The 17,387-nt window shown below is 34.4% G+C and overlaps 5 protein-coding genes across 7 annotated transcripts in view; 1 reads left to right on the top strand and 4 right to left on the bottom strand.

Annotated features, from left to right (window-relative positions):
• Positions 1 to 110: 110 nt before the first annotated feature.
• On the top strand, positions 111 to 9,568 carry dpa (disc proliferation abnormal). 3 transcript variants are annotated; one of them, XM_074120781.1, is made up of 14 exons: positions 111 to 269; positions 731 to 932; positions 1,094 to 1,251; positions 4,015 to 4,218; positions 4,297 to 4,531; positions 4,607 to 4,849; positions 5,438 to 5,669; positions 5,752 to 5,936; positions 6,024 to 6,235; positions 6,355 to 6,575; positions 7,909 to 8,026; positions 8,102 to 8,343; positions 8,423 to 8,633; positions 9,117 to 9,568. In XM_074120781.1, the coding sequence occupies exons 2-14, from the start codon at positions 731 to 733 to the stop codon at positions 9,210 to 9,212; spliced, it is 2,559 nt and encodes an 852-aa protein (XP_073976882.1). In that variant the 5' UTR covers positions 111 to 269; the 3' UTR covers positions 9,213 to 9,568. The 3 variants fall into 3 exon arrangements, with proteins under 3 accessions (XP_073976882.1, XP_073976883.1, XP_073976884.1); XM_074120782.1 differs by lacking the exon at positions 111 to 269 and adding an exon at positions 384 to 565; XM_074120783.1 differs by lacking the exon at positions 111 to 269 and adding an exon at positions 630 to 652.
• A 2,651-nt stretch (positions 9,569 to 12,219) lies between these two features.
• LOC141450176 (ras-related protein Rab-13-like) overlaps positions 12,220 to 17,387 on the bottom strand; it is a 175,027-nt gene continuing 169,859 nt past the window's right edge. Inside the window, exons 6-8 of the mRNA XM_074120332.1 lie at positions 13,638 to 13,757; positions 12,745 to 12,984; positions 12,220 to 12,428 (exon numbers count right to left, since the gene is read on the bottom strand). Of these exons, the coding sequence (XP_073976433.1) occupies positions 12,333 to 12,428; positions 12,745 to 12,984; positions 13,638 to 13,757 (456 nt within the window). The 3' untranslated portion in view covers positions 12,220 to 12,332. The remainder of the gene's footprint in view (positions 12,429 to 12,744; positions 12,985 to 13,637; positions 13,758 to 17,387) is intronic.
• LOC141450417 (acyl-CoA-binding domain-containing protein 6-like) lies at positions 15,498 to 16,243 on the bottom strand. Its single transcript, XM_074120849.1, has one exon. The coding sequence runs from the start codon at positions 16,241 to 16,243 to the stop codon at positions 15,545 to 15,547; it is 699 nt and encodes a 232-aa protein (XP_073976950.1). The 3' UTR covers positions 15,498 to 15,544.
• Positions 15,498 to 16,543, bottom strand: LOC141450425 (heterogeneous nuclear ribonucleoprotein A/B-like). Its single transcript, XM_074120862.1, has one exon. It carries the CDS (start codon positions 16,541 to 16,543, stop codon positions 16,283 to 16,285), a length of 261 nt encoding a protein of 86 aa, XP_073976963.1. The 3' UTR covers positions 15,498 to 16,282.
• LOC141450418 (histone-arginine methyltransferase METTL23) lies at positions 15,498 to 17,370 on the bottom strand. Its single transcript, XM_074120850.1, has 2 exons — positions 17,211 to 17,370; positions 15,498 to 17,137 (listed from the first exon to the last, which is right to left on the bottom strand). The coding sequence occupies exons 1-2, from the start codon at positions 17,313 to 17,315 to the stop codon at positions 16,550 to 16,552; spliced, it is 693 nt and encodes a 230-aa protein (XP_073976951.1). The 5' UTR covers positions 17,316 to 17,370; the 3' UTR covers positions 15,498 to 16,549.

Raw genomic sequence — 17,387 nt, 5'->3', positions numbered from 1 at the left:
CTCAAAAAATAGACACACCTAACTTCTTTTTTTAAAGATTTACAAATTTTACACTAGAAAATATCCCCGAATCTCGATAACTATATCGAATCCACGTTCGAGAGCTATTAGATGGTCACATATTGCGATTTCGATAAGGCGGGAATTTGGGTAATCGTGGACTAGTACTTTCCTTCACTCTGTCATTGTTCAATTTACGTTAATTACCAGTAGAATTTGTTTGTTAGTTTATTTACTTGTTCTTAATTTAATTTTAATTTTTTACAAAGGTAGGTACAAAGGTTGTTTTTATTCAAACCACTTTTATTATATAGAATATTGTACAAAATTAAGTTAGTATAATTTTTATTTCTGAGAAATTTTATATTATTTTATCCAGTAGTACCTGAGATATTGTTTCATTTACTTATAGAAAAATAAAGTAAAGTGTGTAAATACTTAATAAATAAAGTCCCTATTTAGGTTTGGGTAGATATTTTCAGCATACTTGAAGCATGAATTTTAATGAAGTGTAGTTTATTAGCTACTATTTTTGTCGACAAGTTGTGAAAATGATTTAAGTTTAGTAAGTCCTATTTCTTTTACCCCCGGTTGTGAATGTCGCAATAGCGAAGTAACGTACCATTTCTTGTTGTACAGAGTTCATTCCCAGGTGCTGGCCTGAAACTTAGAAAGTGTTGGGTTTACTGGATATATTTTGAAAAGTCTATTATTATTTTCTTTATTTTAGATGTCTGCGGAAGAACATTCTCAGAGGTCTGAAGAGGGGCGAAATGCCTCATCTTTGGGCATTCTTTCATCTCAAATGAGTGAAACTGGAGCAAGAGATGGTGAAAACGTGGAAGGAGCAGAATTTATTGTCGAACCATCCGATCCTTATTCTCTTCCAATGTCAACCCCTGGCCTTCCTTCTTCTGGCAGCCCTTTAAGAGGTCTTTATTTATTCTGCAGTAGTTCAGATTGTTAGGTCTTTTCAATAATATGTTGATAAGTTGAGCCTAATTTTTCAGGCATGACTGTTAAAGTGAAAGATATTATCAATATCAAAGTATTTCCCGATGGTTAGTACATATATATATATATATATTTTCAGCCACTGGTTCAACGTTATTAAGTTCGCCGCTCAACTATGGTACTCCTAGTTCATTAACTTCCTTTAGGACTCCCAGATCTGGAGTGCGTACGCCGATGAGGCAAAGGCCTGACATAAGAGTGGACAAACATGTTCGTCAGTTATTAATTCCGAATGAGGTCAGATAATTATTCAATTATTCTTTTATTAAAGCATCTCCCATTTCATGTAGTTCATAATAACTTTTTACTCAGGGGCAGGTGTTGGTCTAGTGGTTAGGAGCGTGGCTTTCTTTGTAAGTGGGACATCCCCAGTTTAAATCCTGCGTATTAGGTAGAAAAAACTATTAATAATGAAGTATGAGCTCCTTCTACGACCTAATCAGTGGTTGGACATTAAGCCCCGCCTGGAAAAAAAAGGCGATTACTTTACTTTTTGCTCCACATAGGAAAGTAATTAAGGCATTCCTTCTGGGAACTGACTGCGAGACATTAAGAAATATCTTATAGGTCACAGTTATTTTGAAATCTAATTCTTGATCTTCTCTAATCACTTTTTATGTTCTAGCATTTCACAATCGCTGTGTTCCAATTTTGGACTCCTAAAACAAACAAGACCTCAGAATTCAATCAACTCAATATTTCGGCCAGCAGCTAAGATCGCGTGCCCGAAAATTCTTATGATTTCGTTCAGATTAGATTTCTCTGGGTTTTCCATTCATGATTCCCATTGTTTGGTAAGACATCTGCAAAAAGTGGTCAAGCCCCTGTAGAAAATCTAACCCTTGTCAAACGTTCTGCCATTTCATTTCGTCTGTATTCCGAATGGACACCCGGGCGAGAAGAAAAAGATCTTGTACTGACTACCAGTTCTCAGCAGGTTCTCAAACAATGCCACATTAGTAGACATAATATGATTTGAAAGCTTCTTAAGCGAATGGAAGGATGAAATGTCTTTTCGAATTATTTTCCAGGTTGACATTTGTTTTAGAATTAATTTAACTCGGAAGAGTTTATTTATAGTTTTTCTTTGTTTTATACTTTTTCTCATTAATAAATTAAATTGCTATTAGCTTAGTGTGAAAGACTAGATTTTCCACAAAGGCTTATACGATGTCAAACATAAGATCGGTGGTTTACATTTATTTTATTATATTAAAGAAAAATGTCATTATGTAATAACGTAACTAATAGTTCTTTGGCACAAAATATGCTTTGCAAAACTTGGTATCAACTTCCCGCAACCGAACTTTTTTTTAATTAATGCGAGGGAGTTTTAAAAAGATTCACACTCTTTTCTCTTTACGTTAATATAGATTTTTCTACTCTACAAACTAACTGATTTCACGGTTATACCTGTCCGTAAGAAAACCTGCTGTAAATAATATAACCTGTTAATTTATATACATATATCAGTACCCCGGAGCTACACAACACTATGTCACATTCTAAATTGTTTACAGGAGAGCAAATGAAAGAGTTTTTTCATACTTATAAGCCCACGGGAGTTATTTTGCTTAAATCTTTAGTTGATAATAAGTAACATAGATGCACCGTAAGTGATGATATTGGGTAATAAAAAAAAAATGTATTAAAAAGATTACAAAAATAAATTTTGAAAAAATGGACTTAGTGTTGTGTACCTCTGGAGTATGTCTGCGAAGACTTGCCAAGGAGAACCACGGATCACTCCCATTCTGCTCCACTCCGACTAGAAAATGACCAGCTTATTCTACCGCGATATTCCGGGTGGATTATTTCTATAAAATTATGCTACAACCTACGGATTGAAGTTCATCTTTTTTTCTTTTTCTTTTTTTATGATTTAAGGCGCGACAACATTTTCAGCGCACTGCCGGCCTCCAGACAGTGTTCTCTCGTTATAGACAACACTGTCCATCACCGGACAGTGAGCTGTAAGAAGCTCCTAGGAAGAGAAAATCTAAGGGTCAGCAGCTGGATTCGAACCCAGGACCTCCGCGTGGGAATCCAATACGCTAACCAAATAGCCAATCCCTTCCCTGAAGTTCATCTTTATTCAACTCTTATCCAGACAAAAAATTACTTATTTCAAAAGAAGCACTCTTCTAATCTTCCAAAACCCTTACTAATACTACACTAAACCATATTAATGCTAAAAATAAACATGACTTTTTGTTTCACCCATTCACACCTCAATCAGACAATCACTGTTAAACTATCAGCTGTGTAAGCACATCTCCATACATGCGATTGTTCAATGCCGCTATTGCAACTTCCCTAAAAGTAAAATATACTGAATCATTTTCCAATAGCATTGGAAGAATCGTTACTTAAATTGATATTAAATCTAACCATACGCAATTGACGTGCGTAAGTTAATCATATCGGTTACCATCTAAAATTATATACTTGAAACTTTCCTAGACCAAACATCAAACATTTACTAAGAACTTATTAAACCAGATTTGACTGTGGCAAGTTAGCCTGTATACTACCCATAAAGACTTTTGGATACATTGGATACATAAAAGCTCTTATAAATAAAAATAAGCTTCTGCCTTTAATTGAATCATTTCTTATATTCCAGACCGGCCAGAGCCTGAATTCTCTGCTTACGACTTCAGACTGCAGCAGCCTAGACGGAAATCGTCCCTAAGTTTGGTGTTCATTACCTTCCTAAAACAATAATTGCTATTGTGTAATACGCTTATTTCTGCAGTTATTTAAACCTATTAGCGTAGTAACGTAAACTAATGTCCGCATGGGAAAGTATAAGAAACTCATATACTGATTAATACAACCCGTTCTCAATGTTTTTCGATCAGCACGAATTCATTTTTACCATCAACTTAAATTTATTTCAGGTGTAATTGGTACAAAGTTTATGTTTCTTTTAAATGGATCAAAATAGAGTTTTTATATTTTGAGCATTTTATTAATTTCTTACTTGTTTCACTGTAGGGTGAAGAACAGTCTTCTGCAACTCCCGAAGGCGATGCAGCAAGAGCTTCTTCTCTAGTTATCTGGGGTACTGATGTAGTTGTGGCAACTTGCAAAGCCAGATTCATTAATTTCATAGAAAAATATGAATCTGAAGGCGAAGTGTTGAACGAAGATGGTGAAGCAGGTGCTGGAGGCACTATTTATTTGAACAGTCTTGATCAAGTAAGATTTGATTGAATGTGTAACAACAATGAGAATATCTTTTATATTTGCGTTTTTTTAACTAAACTTTTTTTTTAGATTGCTACGATTGAAGAGCCGTTCCTGGGAGTGAATTGTGCCCATCTTCAACAATTTGATGAAGAGTTATATAACCAGCTAATAATGTATCCGCAAGAAGTTATTCCCACTCTTGACATGGCAGCAAATGAGGTATTTTTTTCTCGGCATCCGGACGTTGTACTTCCTCATCAAATTCAAATACGTCCTTATAATGCAGAAAAAACTAGCAACATGAGAAGTTTAAATCCAGAAGGTAAGTTCAGTAAAGATTTTTATTATCTACTAAACAATTAATGTTCTTAATTGTGATTCATTTAATTGTTGACAGATATTGATCGTCTTATAACGGTAAGTGGAATGGTAACTCGTACAGGCGGAGTGATCCCCGAATTGAGAGAAGGTTTCTTCAGTTGTTCTGTCTGTGGACATACATTAACTTTAGAAGTTGATAGGGGTAGATTAAATGAACCTACAGTGTGTTTTAAGTGCAACACTTCACATTCCTATATGCTTGTCCACAACAGATCTCAATTTACTGACAAGCAGCATGTGAAACTTCAAGAAACTCCAGGTAATATTCTTTTAAACTCTAACGAAAGAATGAATAAAATCCTAGAATATTAACTACTTTTGTGAGAAGGCACAATTTTTGGTGTTAAAATACTTGTGAAAATCGCATGAGCGATTGAATGTCTTGTACGATTTCTTGTTAACGATCGACTCAGTAAAAGCCGATATCTTTATTTACATATTCTTTTGACTAAAATGGATTTAAAATAGGGTCTGTGTCATCATGTTTCGCACAAAAGTATTATTCTTTTGGTTGAAAATCTGAAGAAAACTTTGAGAATTGTACTTAGAGAAAGTCAAAGAGTGTCCAAACTAAGTTTCACTTATTCGTTCAGTTCAGAAACTATTTTACTTGAGGAAGGTTTACTTCAGTGCATATTTTGATTACTTTCCTTTCTGTTTTCTTCCTTCTCTTCAGTTTTGTATTTTGTAAATTTTATCTTGAAGCTTACTTGTATCAAACATCAGTTTGATGAAGAAATCTAAATTTTTATATGATTATTTGTGAACTGCCCTACATTTTCCTTTTGGGTTTTTTTTCAAAAGTTTTTCATACAAGATTACTATTTATGAAATTTTTACTTTTCAGACGAGATGCCTGCAGGGCAGACACCTAATACAGTCACACTTTTTGCCTACAATGATCTTGTGGACGCAGTTCAACCAGGACAAAAGATTGTGGTTACCGGTATCTATAGAGCTCTCCCGGTCCAAGTGAATGCCAGGGTGAGGAATATTTCCTCTGTGTACAGAACGCACGTTGATGTTTTACATTATTACAAAGTTGATTCGAAACGCCTGCACGGTTGCGATGAAGAAACGTAAGAAATTATATACTCGAGTTTTTGTTAATCTATTAGAAATCTAATTTCTGACCAAACCCATAAAAACCTAATGTTTTAGTTCACATAAGCTTACCGAGGAAAGAATTAGCGCTTTAAAAGCGTTAAGCGAGCGCAGTGACATTTACGAAAGATTGGCTCACACTATTGCACCATCAATTTTTGATAATGAGGATATTAAGAAAGGAATCTTATTGCAGCTTTTTGGTGGCGCAAAGAAAAAATTTTCGTCACATGGCCGAACTAGTAAGACTTTGAAAAACAAAAAATCGTTTCAATTCTAGTAATAATCTGTAAACCAATTATTTACTGTCTTATTCTTTAATCGAATAGGTTTTAGATCAGAGATCAATATTCTTCTTTGCGGCGATCCTGGTACCAGTAAATCTCAATTATTATCTTACGTTTATCAACTTCTTCCAAAATCTCAGTACACAAGTGGAAAAGGTTCTTCGGCAGTCGGTTTAACTGCATATGTGACTAAAGATCCAGAATCCAGGCAGCTTGTTTTACAGACTGGTGCATTAGTACTTGCTAACAACGGGGTTAGTTATAAGCAATTTTATTTCTATTTTTAAAGTTACTACAAGCAAAATAACTAGCATCCTTATAAAATTGCCCATTATTCTTATTTGTGTTACATTGCTCATTTATTTAATTCAAGGTTTGCTGTATTGATGAATTTGATAAAATGAATGAATCTACTCGTTCAGTTTTACATGAAGTAATGGAACAACAGTCTTTGTCAGTGGCCAAAGCTGGAATGATATGCCAGCTGAGTGCTCGTACTTCAATACTGGCCGCGGCAAACCCTGTGGACTCTCAGTGGAAGAAAGATAAGACTATTATTGAAAATATCAGCTTACCGCATACCCTTCTTTCTAGGTACTTACTTTATTTTCTTAGCATCTAGTTAATATTGATAAATATTTTGTATCCATAACGATACAACTGTTTTCCTTTCTTGATTTCAACAAACTCTAATTTCCATTCAAAGTGAAAGTTGATTTTTCTATTTAAAACTACATATTCATTGAACTAATCAGATGAGTCGTGGAGTGCAATTGCAGCTTAAAACGGCGAAGTGCAGCCTGAAAGACGAAGTCTCCGAAGATTGATGAAAATTAAGATTGAAGTAAATTTTATGAGTTTAAACTTGTTAAAAGTTGGACTTTATAATGTGGCCTTGAAAGTACATATTGTGAGAATTAAGACTTACCGCTGATCAGTTGTTGAATGTTACTGACTGACAGTTTAGACAAGAAATACTGTCCGCACTCAAATTAAATGGCCTGCTTGTGTTAAACCTGGGGCTGGAAAAGGCAATACTACCCAGGAATACAAATAAATGGAAACCTTTCCACTAAAAATGTGCAAAATTTGGTGTTTTCCTGGAGATCATCCAGCACTCTGAAGTTAAGCAGCTAAGGTAGGACTAGTGAAAATACAAAAACAAGAAGTATTGTGCATTTATATGAGAGTCAGATTGTAGTCGGGAATCAAATGACTGTAACTAATGAAGTTAATATTTATCTCGGCTCCCAACTTTAATCGGCAAAGAAGATTGAAGCTGAATTTGATTTTTTTGGAAGCATTTTCTATGCCGTGATCCATCTAAAGCAACGCAACTCAGTTCTTATAAATGCTGATTAGATTCGTATAAAGCAGAAAGTGTTACGTGGAATCTTCAGCTTAATGTGTGAACACAACGTTTTGGCGCAGGACTATAACCTAAACTGAAGCTCTTTAAAAGGATCTGGATGTTTGCCTTGTAATCAGGTAGAGCCGTAAACTGTGTTTAAAAAAATGACTGAAATTGGATTTCAGAGTTAGACGATTTGGTCGACCTAGATGGGCATAGAAAGTTAGTGCTACCGATGCATTAACGGCACAAGCACATAACGATGGAGAAATGTTTTGGTTTTTTTACCTTATTGAAATAAGATGAATCTCTCTTATCTTATTTCTAACTCATCACTCTCTTAGGTTCAGACTACCAAACCCCTGTTTCTGAGCGTGGAGAGTGCAATCCAAGAATTCAAGTTTTGCCTCATAAGGGTATTTAAAAAAAGTTTTAACGGGTTATTCCACGTTTAAAAACAACCTTGGAGTTGAAGTATTTCGATCGAATAAAATATTATAACTTGAGTTTTCTTTTGGAAAAACGCACTCCAAGAGATGAGACTGTTTTTAAAGTTTTGGTTGTTTTCTTGCGTAGGTTTGATTTAATCTTCTTAACCTTGGATCCTCAAAGTGAAGTTTACGATCGAAGTCTAGCCAAACATCTGGTGTCACTATATTACCATCAGAAGGATGTGGACAAAGAGGAGTACATGGTAGGAATCTGTGACCTCGATTTTACTATTACTTGTTGCCTACAAGCATTGTTTTTCAATTTCTAATGTTTGTAGGACATGTCTGTTCTTCGTGATTATATTGCCTATGCACATGAGCACGTTCATCCAAAATTAAGCGAAAGTGCTTCAGAAATGCTTGTCGCATCTTATGTAGAGATCAGAAAACTAGGATCACGCCTTGGTCAGATATCAGCATATCCACGACAGCTGGAATCACTTATCCGCCTTTCTGAGGCGCATGCCAAAATGAGGCTTTCCAACGTAGTTGAAGTGGTAGACGTTATGGAAGCTAAACGGTAACGTAATTTGATTTAAATAAGTATTATGTTACGCTTATATTTTACGTTTAATACTTCAATAATTTTATTTCAACAGCTTACATCGGGAAGCATTGAAACAATCAGCTACCGATCCTTTGTCTGGAAAGATAGACGTGAACATTCTTACAACTGGTCTAAGCAGGGCTGCGCGACAGAAAAAGCAAGAACTTGTTGAAGCTATTAAGAAAATAATCACGCCCAAAGGACCGGGAACTATTTTTAATTATCAAAAGTTATTTAAAGATATCAGAGACGCGGCTGCAATGGTAAGTTTACATTTTTTTTGTAAACTTTTTTCATGCATAGGAGTAACCAGACAAGTAAAGAAATTATAAGTCCGTACTCATAATTGTCTGCATTTACGAAATGTTTATCAAAACTGTTATTTATTGTTAGGATTACCAAATTTGGATCGAAGTTTTTAGGAGATATCATTTAAAGTAAAAATTATTTTTAAATGATTATAAAATTGTGAAAAAAAAAAGCTTGGAACTTAATGTGGAATTAGTGTGTTTTAAGAAACTTCGTCATTTAGCACTTTGTAGTCCTTGAGAATGGATACTGGAGCGTCGAACATAGAACGCACATAACGATGGAGAAATGTTTTGGTTTTTTTACCTTATTGAAATAAGATGAATCTCTCTTATCTTATTTCTAACTCATCACTCTCTTAGGTTCAGACTAGCAAACCCCTGTTTCTAAAAAAAACTTTTGTGGCCAAAAAATATAGCATATTTTATTTATTACAGATAGTTTCTCGTGATATGTATGAAGAAGCACTAAAAGAACTTCAAGAAGCCGGGTTGATTGTCATTATAAGTAGACAGTCGATTAAACGCATCTAAATTTCAAGCAAAATTAGGTCAAAACAATAAGAAGAGTTTTTGTTAAAATAATTGACCAATGAAAACAAAAAAGTCGACACTTGTTCACATTACTGTTAAAGTCTTAATGCTTTTCATTGAGAATTGACCTCAAGTCACATTTTTTTAAATACAGATGAAAATATGGCGTTTTTTATTTTTCAGTGGGTATCTTAGTAGTTTGTGACATTCTTTGTTTTTTAGCTAAAATGTTTAAGAAATATTTTAATATGTACCTTCCCATTATTTTTTAAAACTGAATCCTTGAATTTGTACATACCGAAAACCTTATGTTATTGATTTATTGAATAAATGAACAGATATTTATATTTGGCAAATAGTAGTGTTTTATTTTCACTTAATGCAACGCAGTGTTCTCAAAATCTATTAATTATTTTAGGCGCAGAATACGAGGGTCGTTTGAAAAGTCCGTGCAAAGTCAGAGAGATAGCACTACTGGCGCGTATCGAGGTTATGTTTAGTTAGTAGCATCTCTTGGAAGAACACACACCAAGTTTCAGTCAGATCGGTCTATTTCTTTGTGTTTGGCATTCGTTTGAATCGAGGAAGTCGAGTGATTTTAAAAAAAAGGGACGAAAAAGAATTTCATGTGTTGATTAAACACTACTTTATGAAAGGCAAAACGCCTCAGGAGACTAAAGAGAAGCTTGATAAACATTATGGTGACTCTGCACCTTCGATTAGAACAGTTTATAAGTGGTTTCAAAATTTTCGGAGTGGCCATATGGGCACAAGTGACGCTTAAACGTTCTGGACGCCCTGTTAAGGTTACTACTCCAGAAATCATTGATAAAATCCATGATATGGTGATGGATGACAGAAGAGTGAAGGTGCGTGAGATTGCTAGTGCTGTGGGCATCTCGAATGAACGGGTACATAATATTTTGCATCAACATTTTGACATGACAAAGCTATCCGCAAGATGGGTGCCGCGATTGCTCACGCTTGACCAAAAACGAAATCGTGTGAAGTGTTGCAAGGACGGTTTGCAGCTGTTCCAGAAGAATCCGCAGGACTTTAAGCGTCGTTTCGTCACTGTGGATGAAACATGGATACATCACTACACTCCTGAGACCAAAGAACAATCTAAACAATGGGTTACCAAGGGGGAATCTGCGCCAAAAAAGGCGAAGACCGTTCCTTCGGCCGGAAAGATTATGGCGACTGTCTTTTGGGATTCGCAAGGAATAATCCTCATCGACTATCTGGAAAAGGGTAAAACTATTACAGGTGCATATTATTCATCGTTATTGGACCGTTTGAAAACCGAGCTGCAAGAAAAACGCCCACGATTGGCCCACAAAAAAGTCCTTTTCCATCTCGACAACGCACCAGCTCACACCTCAGCAGTTGTGGTCGCAAAATTAATGGAAATAGGGTTCCAACTCGTTTCACATCACCCCTATTCTCCAGACTTGGCTCCCTCGGACTATTATTTGTTCCCCAATATGAAGAAATGGCTGGCGGGAAAAAGATTTTATTCAAACGAGGAGGTGATTGCAGAAACGAATGGCTATTTTTCAGACCTGGACAAATCCTATTATTCGGAAGGGATCAACAAACTAGAGCAGCGTTGGACGAAGTGTATAAGCCTAAAAGGAGACTATGTTGAAAAATAAAAAAGGTTTACCCCAAAAAATTAAGTAGTTTTTATTTTTGCACGGACTTTTCAAACGACCCTCGCAGGTCGACGCAAATAAAGAGCATGAGATCGTAATCACTATTTTTTTTAATTGACTTCCAAACAATTTACATTCATATTTATTTATTTTTATTTATTTATTTACTTAGTATTTTGTTATTTTACTTACAGAGCTAATGAATGAGAACACTGTCTAATTTGAAAATTATTCTTAATTTATCATATAAACAGAAAAGTACCTTTGCGAATTACATATATCGTTAGAAGGTACCTGATAGCTATTGTTTGAAATATTTTTTGTTTTTTAAATTTGAAATATTAACATTACCCGGCAATGATATTGTTAATGTAAACGCCTCTTGTTTTTCACTTTCAAGCTTTGTTTCAAAAATTTGTAATAAACTTTCTTTAAATTTATTATTTGTATCCAGAGTTTTTACTTAATCTATTATCTGGGGAAAATCCTTTGGAGCATTTTGAGGTGGGTTAAAAAAGGGCGAATAGTTTCAAGCTTTCACCGGTAGATAACTCGAAAATGCTCTTTAAAAAAAATAAAAAATTATAGCATTATTTTATGTTAAAGCATTATTAATCTGCTTACGATATTTTTTCTAAAATAGTTCCACTAGAGACTAGAAATTTTTGGTCAAAATACATACACAGATGTAAAACTTTACAGAATAGATTTTTCACTTTTTTTCAAAAACCGCTTCTTCGATTTTCTTAAAACTAGTAACAATTATAGCTTACAAATAGTTCTATAACTTTGATTTGAAAGAATCTTATCTGGAATAAGTCAATTAAGGGGAATTATTGGGGGAGGGGGTGGTAAGGCAGTCTGTTAGAATGCCAGTTCGCTGTATTATATGGATTTACTTTTTATGGTAGGCTAAACTTTTTAAACTGTAAGTTTTAGTTCAGGAGATTTGTGCACCTTTTGGTTAGTTCTATTTATACTTTCTTAGTCCTATTACGATCAATATTTACACATCTCTGAATATGATCTCCCTGCGTATAGTTTGTCTTTATAGCGTACAATATAATGAACCACTGTAGCGGCCCCTCGTATTTTTTCAACCGGCGTTTAGAGGAGGCCCCACACTTGGAGCAAACTACGCTCCTAAAGTATTAAGTACTGCGTAGTGACATCCAAGAGACGCATCTACATTAAATTTCGAATCGAATAAGACACTTCATTCATGAAAATCGGTTCACACGTCGAAAAATTTGAATCGATGGCAATACTTTCAGATTTATTAATAATAGTACTTTTAGAGAGGACCTTAGTGGGGCAAACGACCCTTTTTAACTATTTGAAAAACTTAATTAAAAAACCAATATTTATTGACATAATAAATAAGTTTAACATTCTTGGTTTGGAAAAATTTTATACAAGTTAGTTGCTCGTACTTAGAATAGTGTTTACATAATTTACTTGTTTAAACAACAGAGGTTTGCTTATTTAACCTTAAATTGTATTGATAAAATTCACTTGCTAAGAATCTGAAAGGATCTTCTAACCCATGATTATTTTTCTGTAAAAAGAACATGTTATTTTCATTTTATAAATTAAAGTCGTAATTGTTCTGACACTCAATCTATTGAACTTCCGACTACAGACCTCGGACTTTTATTAAATCATTGTCAACCAAATGTGGTTAATTTTAACTGTATTAATGTGCTTACGATATTTTTTCTAAAATAGTTCCACTAGAGACTAGAAATTTTTGGTCAAAATAGATACACCGGAAGTACCACTTTGCAGAATAGATTTTTCAGTAAAATTACGTAAATGATATCAATTGTAATAAAGTGTCAGTTAAACAGATGAAAAATTTGTGTGCAACTCACCGCTGAACCAGAAAAATATTTCATATCAAGGCTTTCAGCCATACTGATTCCTTCTTCGTCAGTACAAATTCTTCTTTTATCCAAGTCTGATTTATTAGCAAAGAGGACAGTCGCAATTGGAGATGAACTTTTTCCTTTCCACTTTGTTTTCATGCAAATACTGTACCAATATTTGACGTCTTCTAATGATTTCTTGTTAGTTACATCATAGATGATCATCAACAGATCAGGATTGTTCCACTAATTAGAATTTTAAAATAAGTTAATATATGAAGGATATTTCCATCTCCTCTAGCTCATTTTACAGCAGATTAAACTATATCTAGTTGCTACTGCCCAATAAGGTGAGAAATATTTAATTTTTATGACAAATACACATACTTTTAAAAAGTTACCAGAGAAAATATAAAATTAGTTTAAAATAAAAAAAAGTGATGCACCTCAATATCATTGAATTAAATTCTTACCTGCATCCCCACCAATTCTCAATTAGTCCAGGCTGTCAGAGTCCTCACTTCGCTTTACCACCAGCAAAACTCACTACGTACCGGGTTATAAACGATTACTATTTCACTGATTTCCTTTGTAGCATCGCACCCTGCCCTCACAAACACCTACATTTTTTTATACCACAGTAATGTAGAAATGAATGAAGTACTCACATTTTAGGGACGGCAAATTCTATTGCATTTAAAAGTGATGTAAAATTTTAGTTTACACTACAATCCATTAAATATTTTTTCCTTTGGACCGTAGCAACGGGATAGCTTATCGTTAACTGCTGTATAATTCGATAAAAGGATGGTCTTCTAAGTTTAAACCATTAGAACTATTGTATTTATTACTTTTTAAGCTAGAAATGGCTGTAAAAACAAAATGTACTTTATACTCACAAAACTGTCTAAGCAATCAACGTATAAATCCAAGCTAGGAGAATCGTAGACTAGAAGCTCTACAGCATCCTCTTTACCTGGTATCTGTATAAATTTGGAATTTACTTCAGCACTAAGGGTCTGCAATTTTAAAACAGAAAGCCAAAAATAATTGCTGACAAGGAATGATATTAGACTCTAAATTCTTCTATGGTTTATGAATTGTATCCCCAAAATTTTCGGGAATTCAACAAATATCAGAAAATGTAGCAGGCCCGATTCCAAAAATAAAAGTCACAAACTTATCCAATATGAGCTTTGCTCACTCCTATTCTCCCTCTTAAGCCTAAGACAGAGAAACTCTGCTACTGAAAGAGCGCTCGGTTTGGCGGAATGTTGTTTGAAATAGCAGTACTGTTCTGAATTCAAGCATTTAGAGATGTCTTAAAATGTATGATACTCGTACATTTGAGGAGGCACTATGGGCCATTTGCAGCCTAATTCCTTCCTTTTCTATCGAGGGCCTGATTCCAGATTACATTAGATGCTAACTCTGATTGCTTAATTTTTTTTAATAAATTAAGCTATTTTGAAATATATAAAGATATAATTTCATCTTTAACGGTATGATTTAAATAAATGTTAACAAATCCACTATCTACCTCGCTGATACAGTTGTGCTGCTTAGAAATTTTCAAATTGAATTCAACGTAAAAAAATCTTTATGGCCAGGAATAGAAACTTCCTGTTCAAAATGTTTAATTACATACCATGTTATAATTCTTGGGGAATTCCCTTCCATCGGATATGAAGACCTGTGAGATAGCTGTCTTACCAGTAGCAGGGTTACCTAAGTCCATGTTCCACGTTAGATCACTTTTAAACTCTACTGAAAGTATACTAGTTTTACATTTACTGGGGAAATCACCTACCTACAAGTACAACCTTTCCTCTGAAAACACTAGCTACCATTTTTTTTTAAATAACGTTGATCAAGAAACAAATCCATATAATGTGCAGGAATTGTTGTGGATATCTTTAGGTGGTTGCTAGGTTACTGGAAAATAATGATCTAAGTTGCTTATAAAATTCAATTTCTCTAATTAGGACCCTACAAGTTTTCAGAAAATTATAAAATAAAAATATATTATTTTGCTTTTGTTCAGATTCGATATTTCTTAATTACCAACTCCGTACAGCATCCCTGAGTGTGAGGCAAACATGATTATAAAAGCCCTAAGTGATGCTAGCCGATAAGGCTAGCAGGAAAGAAAGGCTTGTAATGAGTGAAATACTTATCCTAAAGAATGTATATTCCTGACAGAAATGTCATAACGATTGCAGGTTCAGAGGTATTAAATTTTACATGATGTGAAAAAGAATTAAGATTGCATCGTGATCGCTTTCTAAAAGTAACGAGGCACAAAAATATAAAACTAATACCTATCAGATATGTAACAAACAGACAGTCAGATATTATTTTCGTATTAAACTTCCTTATTTTTGGGTCATCGTTCGCTATTTTCAGGGATACAGGCGATATTTGAAATGTTGAAGCACGTAAAGGAGGTATAAACTCGCAAACCCAAAACATATCGATTTAAAAAAATTTGAGATATGTCATTGGGCCACCTCGTGAATCTAATCTACAAGCGTAAAAGTAGTTAATTGCCTCATCAGCAAAATTACAACGCTGAATTTTTTTTTTTGCCTTATGAATAATGAACAAAGTAATGGAAGAGAAATTGAGATACATACCTGCCTGAGCTGCTTAACATGAAGTAGAGATGTTAATAACGGTAAGATGTTTAAAGCTGAAATATGAGATTCTTGGCAAAAGTGTGTAATTCATAAAATATTTAGGTAGGAAAAAAAAATCTATTCTAAACTGATAATCTCAAATTTTATTTAAATCCGCTACAAAACTTTCATTTTTTAATTATATTTCTTATTTCGTCATCAACAGCTATATCAAAAGGAAGAAATCCATCATTGCAAGCCACATTCACATCTGCTGAATACTGCAGAAGAAATTCTACAACTTCTTTATGACCGCAAGCACAGGCATAATGCAACGCAGTTTGTCCTGTACTGTCTTTTAGGTTGATATCAGCTCCTAGTTCTAGCAGACATTTAACCATATCTCTGTTACCCCTATCAGCTGCCCAATGTAGTAATCCTAGGCCCTCTTCATCAAGTAAGTTAATGTCTTCAGTACTTGCAGATGATTTTACTTTATCAATATCACCTTCTTTTACTCTATCAAATATATCTTTTTCTGACTCTTCCAAATCGCTATCGCTATCTCTCATTGTACTTACTGACACCCAGCCATTAGTAGTCGGCTTCTCTAAAGTATCCCAATCGGTCACATGTTCAGATAATAGGGCAATGTATTTACTCATAGCTTCCTCTGATGACATATTTCCTAAACTGTTCCATGCATCCCATTTTTGTTTAGCCTCAATAGCGTACCAATTTGGTCTTGATGTATTGCATTTTCCAACTGTTGCCTGCTTATAAAAGGCATAAAACTGTAACAACTGATCAGGTTTTAAGGATGGAACTAATGAAGGGAGGTGTTCTGCCGCGGCGTTAAACTTTAGTCTTAAAGATTCTTCAGCCATTTCTACAAGTAGTATACTACAATAAATAAATAAGATAGATTACTTATTAGCTTTTTGCAGAGACACAAAATTGCCTTCAAGAAAATGTTTTGGTGTATTGGTAGCTGCGTCGGATGCTATCTGATTATTAAAGATTATAAAACCATATCCTCGAGAAAGTCCAGTGTTTTTATCGAAAACAATATGAGCCGAATTCACTTTTCCGAATTTAGAAAAATATATTCTTAACTTTTGAGCATTAACGGTCCAAGGCAAATTGTGTACGAACAGTTTGTGGGTCGCTTTTGCTAGAGTAGCCATTTAAGATTATTTTTTAGTTATTTCTAGCAAATGAATTGTGTGATCTTGCATTAACTCATTCACATCAATTCCTGCTTCAGATCCGAGACTGTTAATGGGGATATGTTCACAGCGAAGGTTCCACTTATGAAGCAAATGCTCAATTGACCAGTCTGAGCTTCTTTCTTGATATACTGATAAAAATCTAGCTTGTGGATTATTATCCAACAAAAATGATACAGTAACTATTATATCTTCAAATACAGAAGGATCGTAAAAACAATCGGAACCAATTATAAGATCTATTGGGCCAAAATTAAATGTGTTTGGCAAAAAAAGACCCCACGTTAAGCCAGCTACACGAACCTGATTACTGTTGGTCAAACCATTCACTTCACAACTACGTTTTACGTGCTGAATGGACTTCGGCAATGTAGCACTCTCAGTTAAAGTTACGGTAGCTCCACACTTAGCAGCAAGAATTCCTGGTAACGCAGTGCCTGCTCCCAACTCCAAAATATGTTTACCGGGTAATTCAGTTCGATGTTCCCACAAAAACCAGGCCAAAATTGGTGCCGAAGGCCAAGTGTAAAAACTGTAACTTGCTTGGATCTTCTGAAAGGTTAAGTTACAATTAATGTAAACATACATTACATACCAGAATATAGATATATATATTTACACTTACTTCTGGAATAATAATTTCTAATTCTTCTAATTCACTCTCCGCAGAATTTTCTTTTTTTCCCTTAAATAAAAACTTTTTCACATGCTCTGCACTCTCATCGGACATTCGAAAGTGAATAAAAATAAAATACGAACTTCGATTATAGTAACTATATCACTTATTTTTGTACAATTGCAA

The sequence above is a fragment of the Rhodnius prolixus genome, unplaced genomic scaffold (assembly GCF_049639745.1).
Source record: "Rhodnius prolixus isolate KJV_2025 unplaced genomic scaffold, Rpr scaffold_2, whole genome shotgun sequence".
NCBI lineage: Eukaryota > Metazoa > Arthropoda > Insecta > Hemiptera > Reduviidae > Rhodnius > Rhodnius prolixus.
The sequence above is the reverse complement of the archived record's forward strand: the minus strand, read 5'-3'. Positions and strand labels throughout refer to the sequence as shown.

Coding starts and splice junctions, on each gene's coding strand:
- LOC141450425 (XM_074120862.1), bottom strand. CDS start 16,543: ATGGCTACTCTAGCAAAAGCGACCCACAAACTGTTCGTACACAATTTG.
- dpa (XM_074120781.1), top strand. CDS start 731: ATGTCTGCGGAAGAACATTCTCAGAGGTCTGAAGAGGGGCGAAATGCC. Junction 933..1,093: donor TTCTGGCAGCCCTTTAAGAG/GTCTTTATTTAT, acceptor ATATATTTTCAG/CCACTGGTTCAACGTTATTA. Junction 8,634..9,116: donor TCAGAGACGCGGCTGCAATG/GTAAGTTTACAT, acceptor TATTTATTACAG/ATAGTTTCTCGTGATATGTA.
- LOC141450418 (XM_074120850.1), bottom strand. CDS start 17,315: ATGTCCGATGAGAGTGCAGAGCATGTGAAAAAGTTTTTATTTAAGGGA. Junction 17,138..17,210: donor TAGAAATTATTATTCCAGAA/GTAAGTGTAAAT, acceptor TTAACCTTTCAG/AAGATCCAAGCAAGTTACAG.
- LOC141450417 (XM_074120849.1), bottom strand. CDS start 16,243: ATGGCTGAAGAATCTTTAAGACTAAAGTTTAACGCCGCGGCAGAACAC.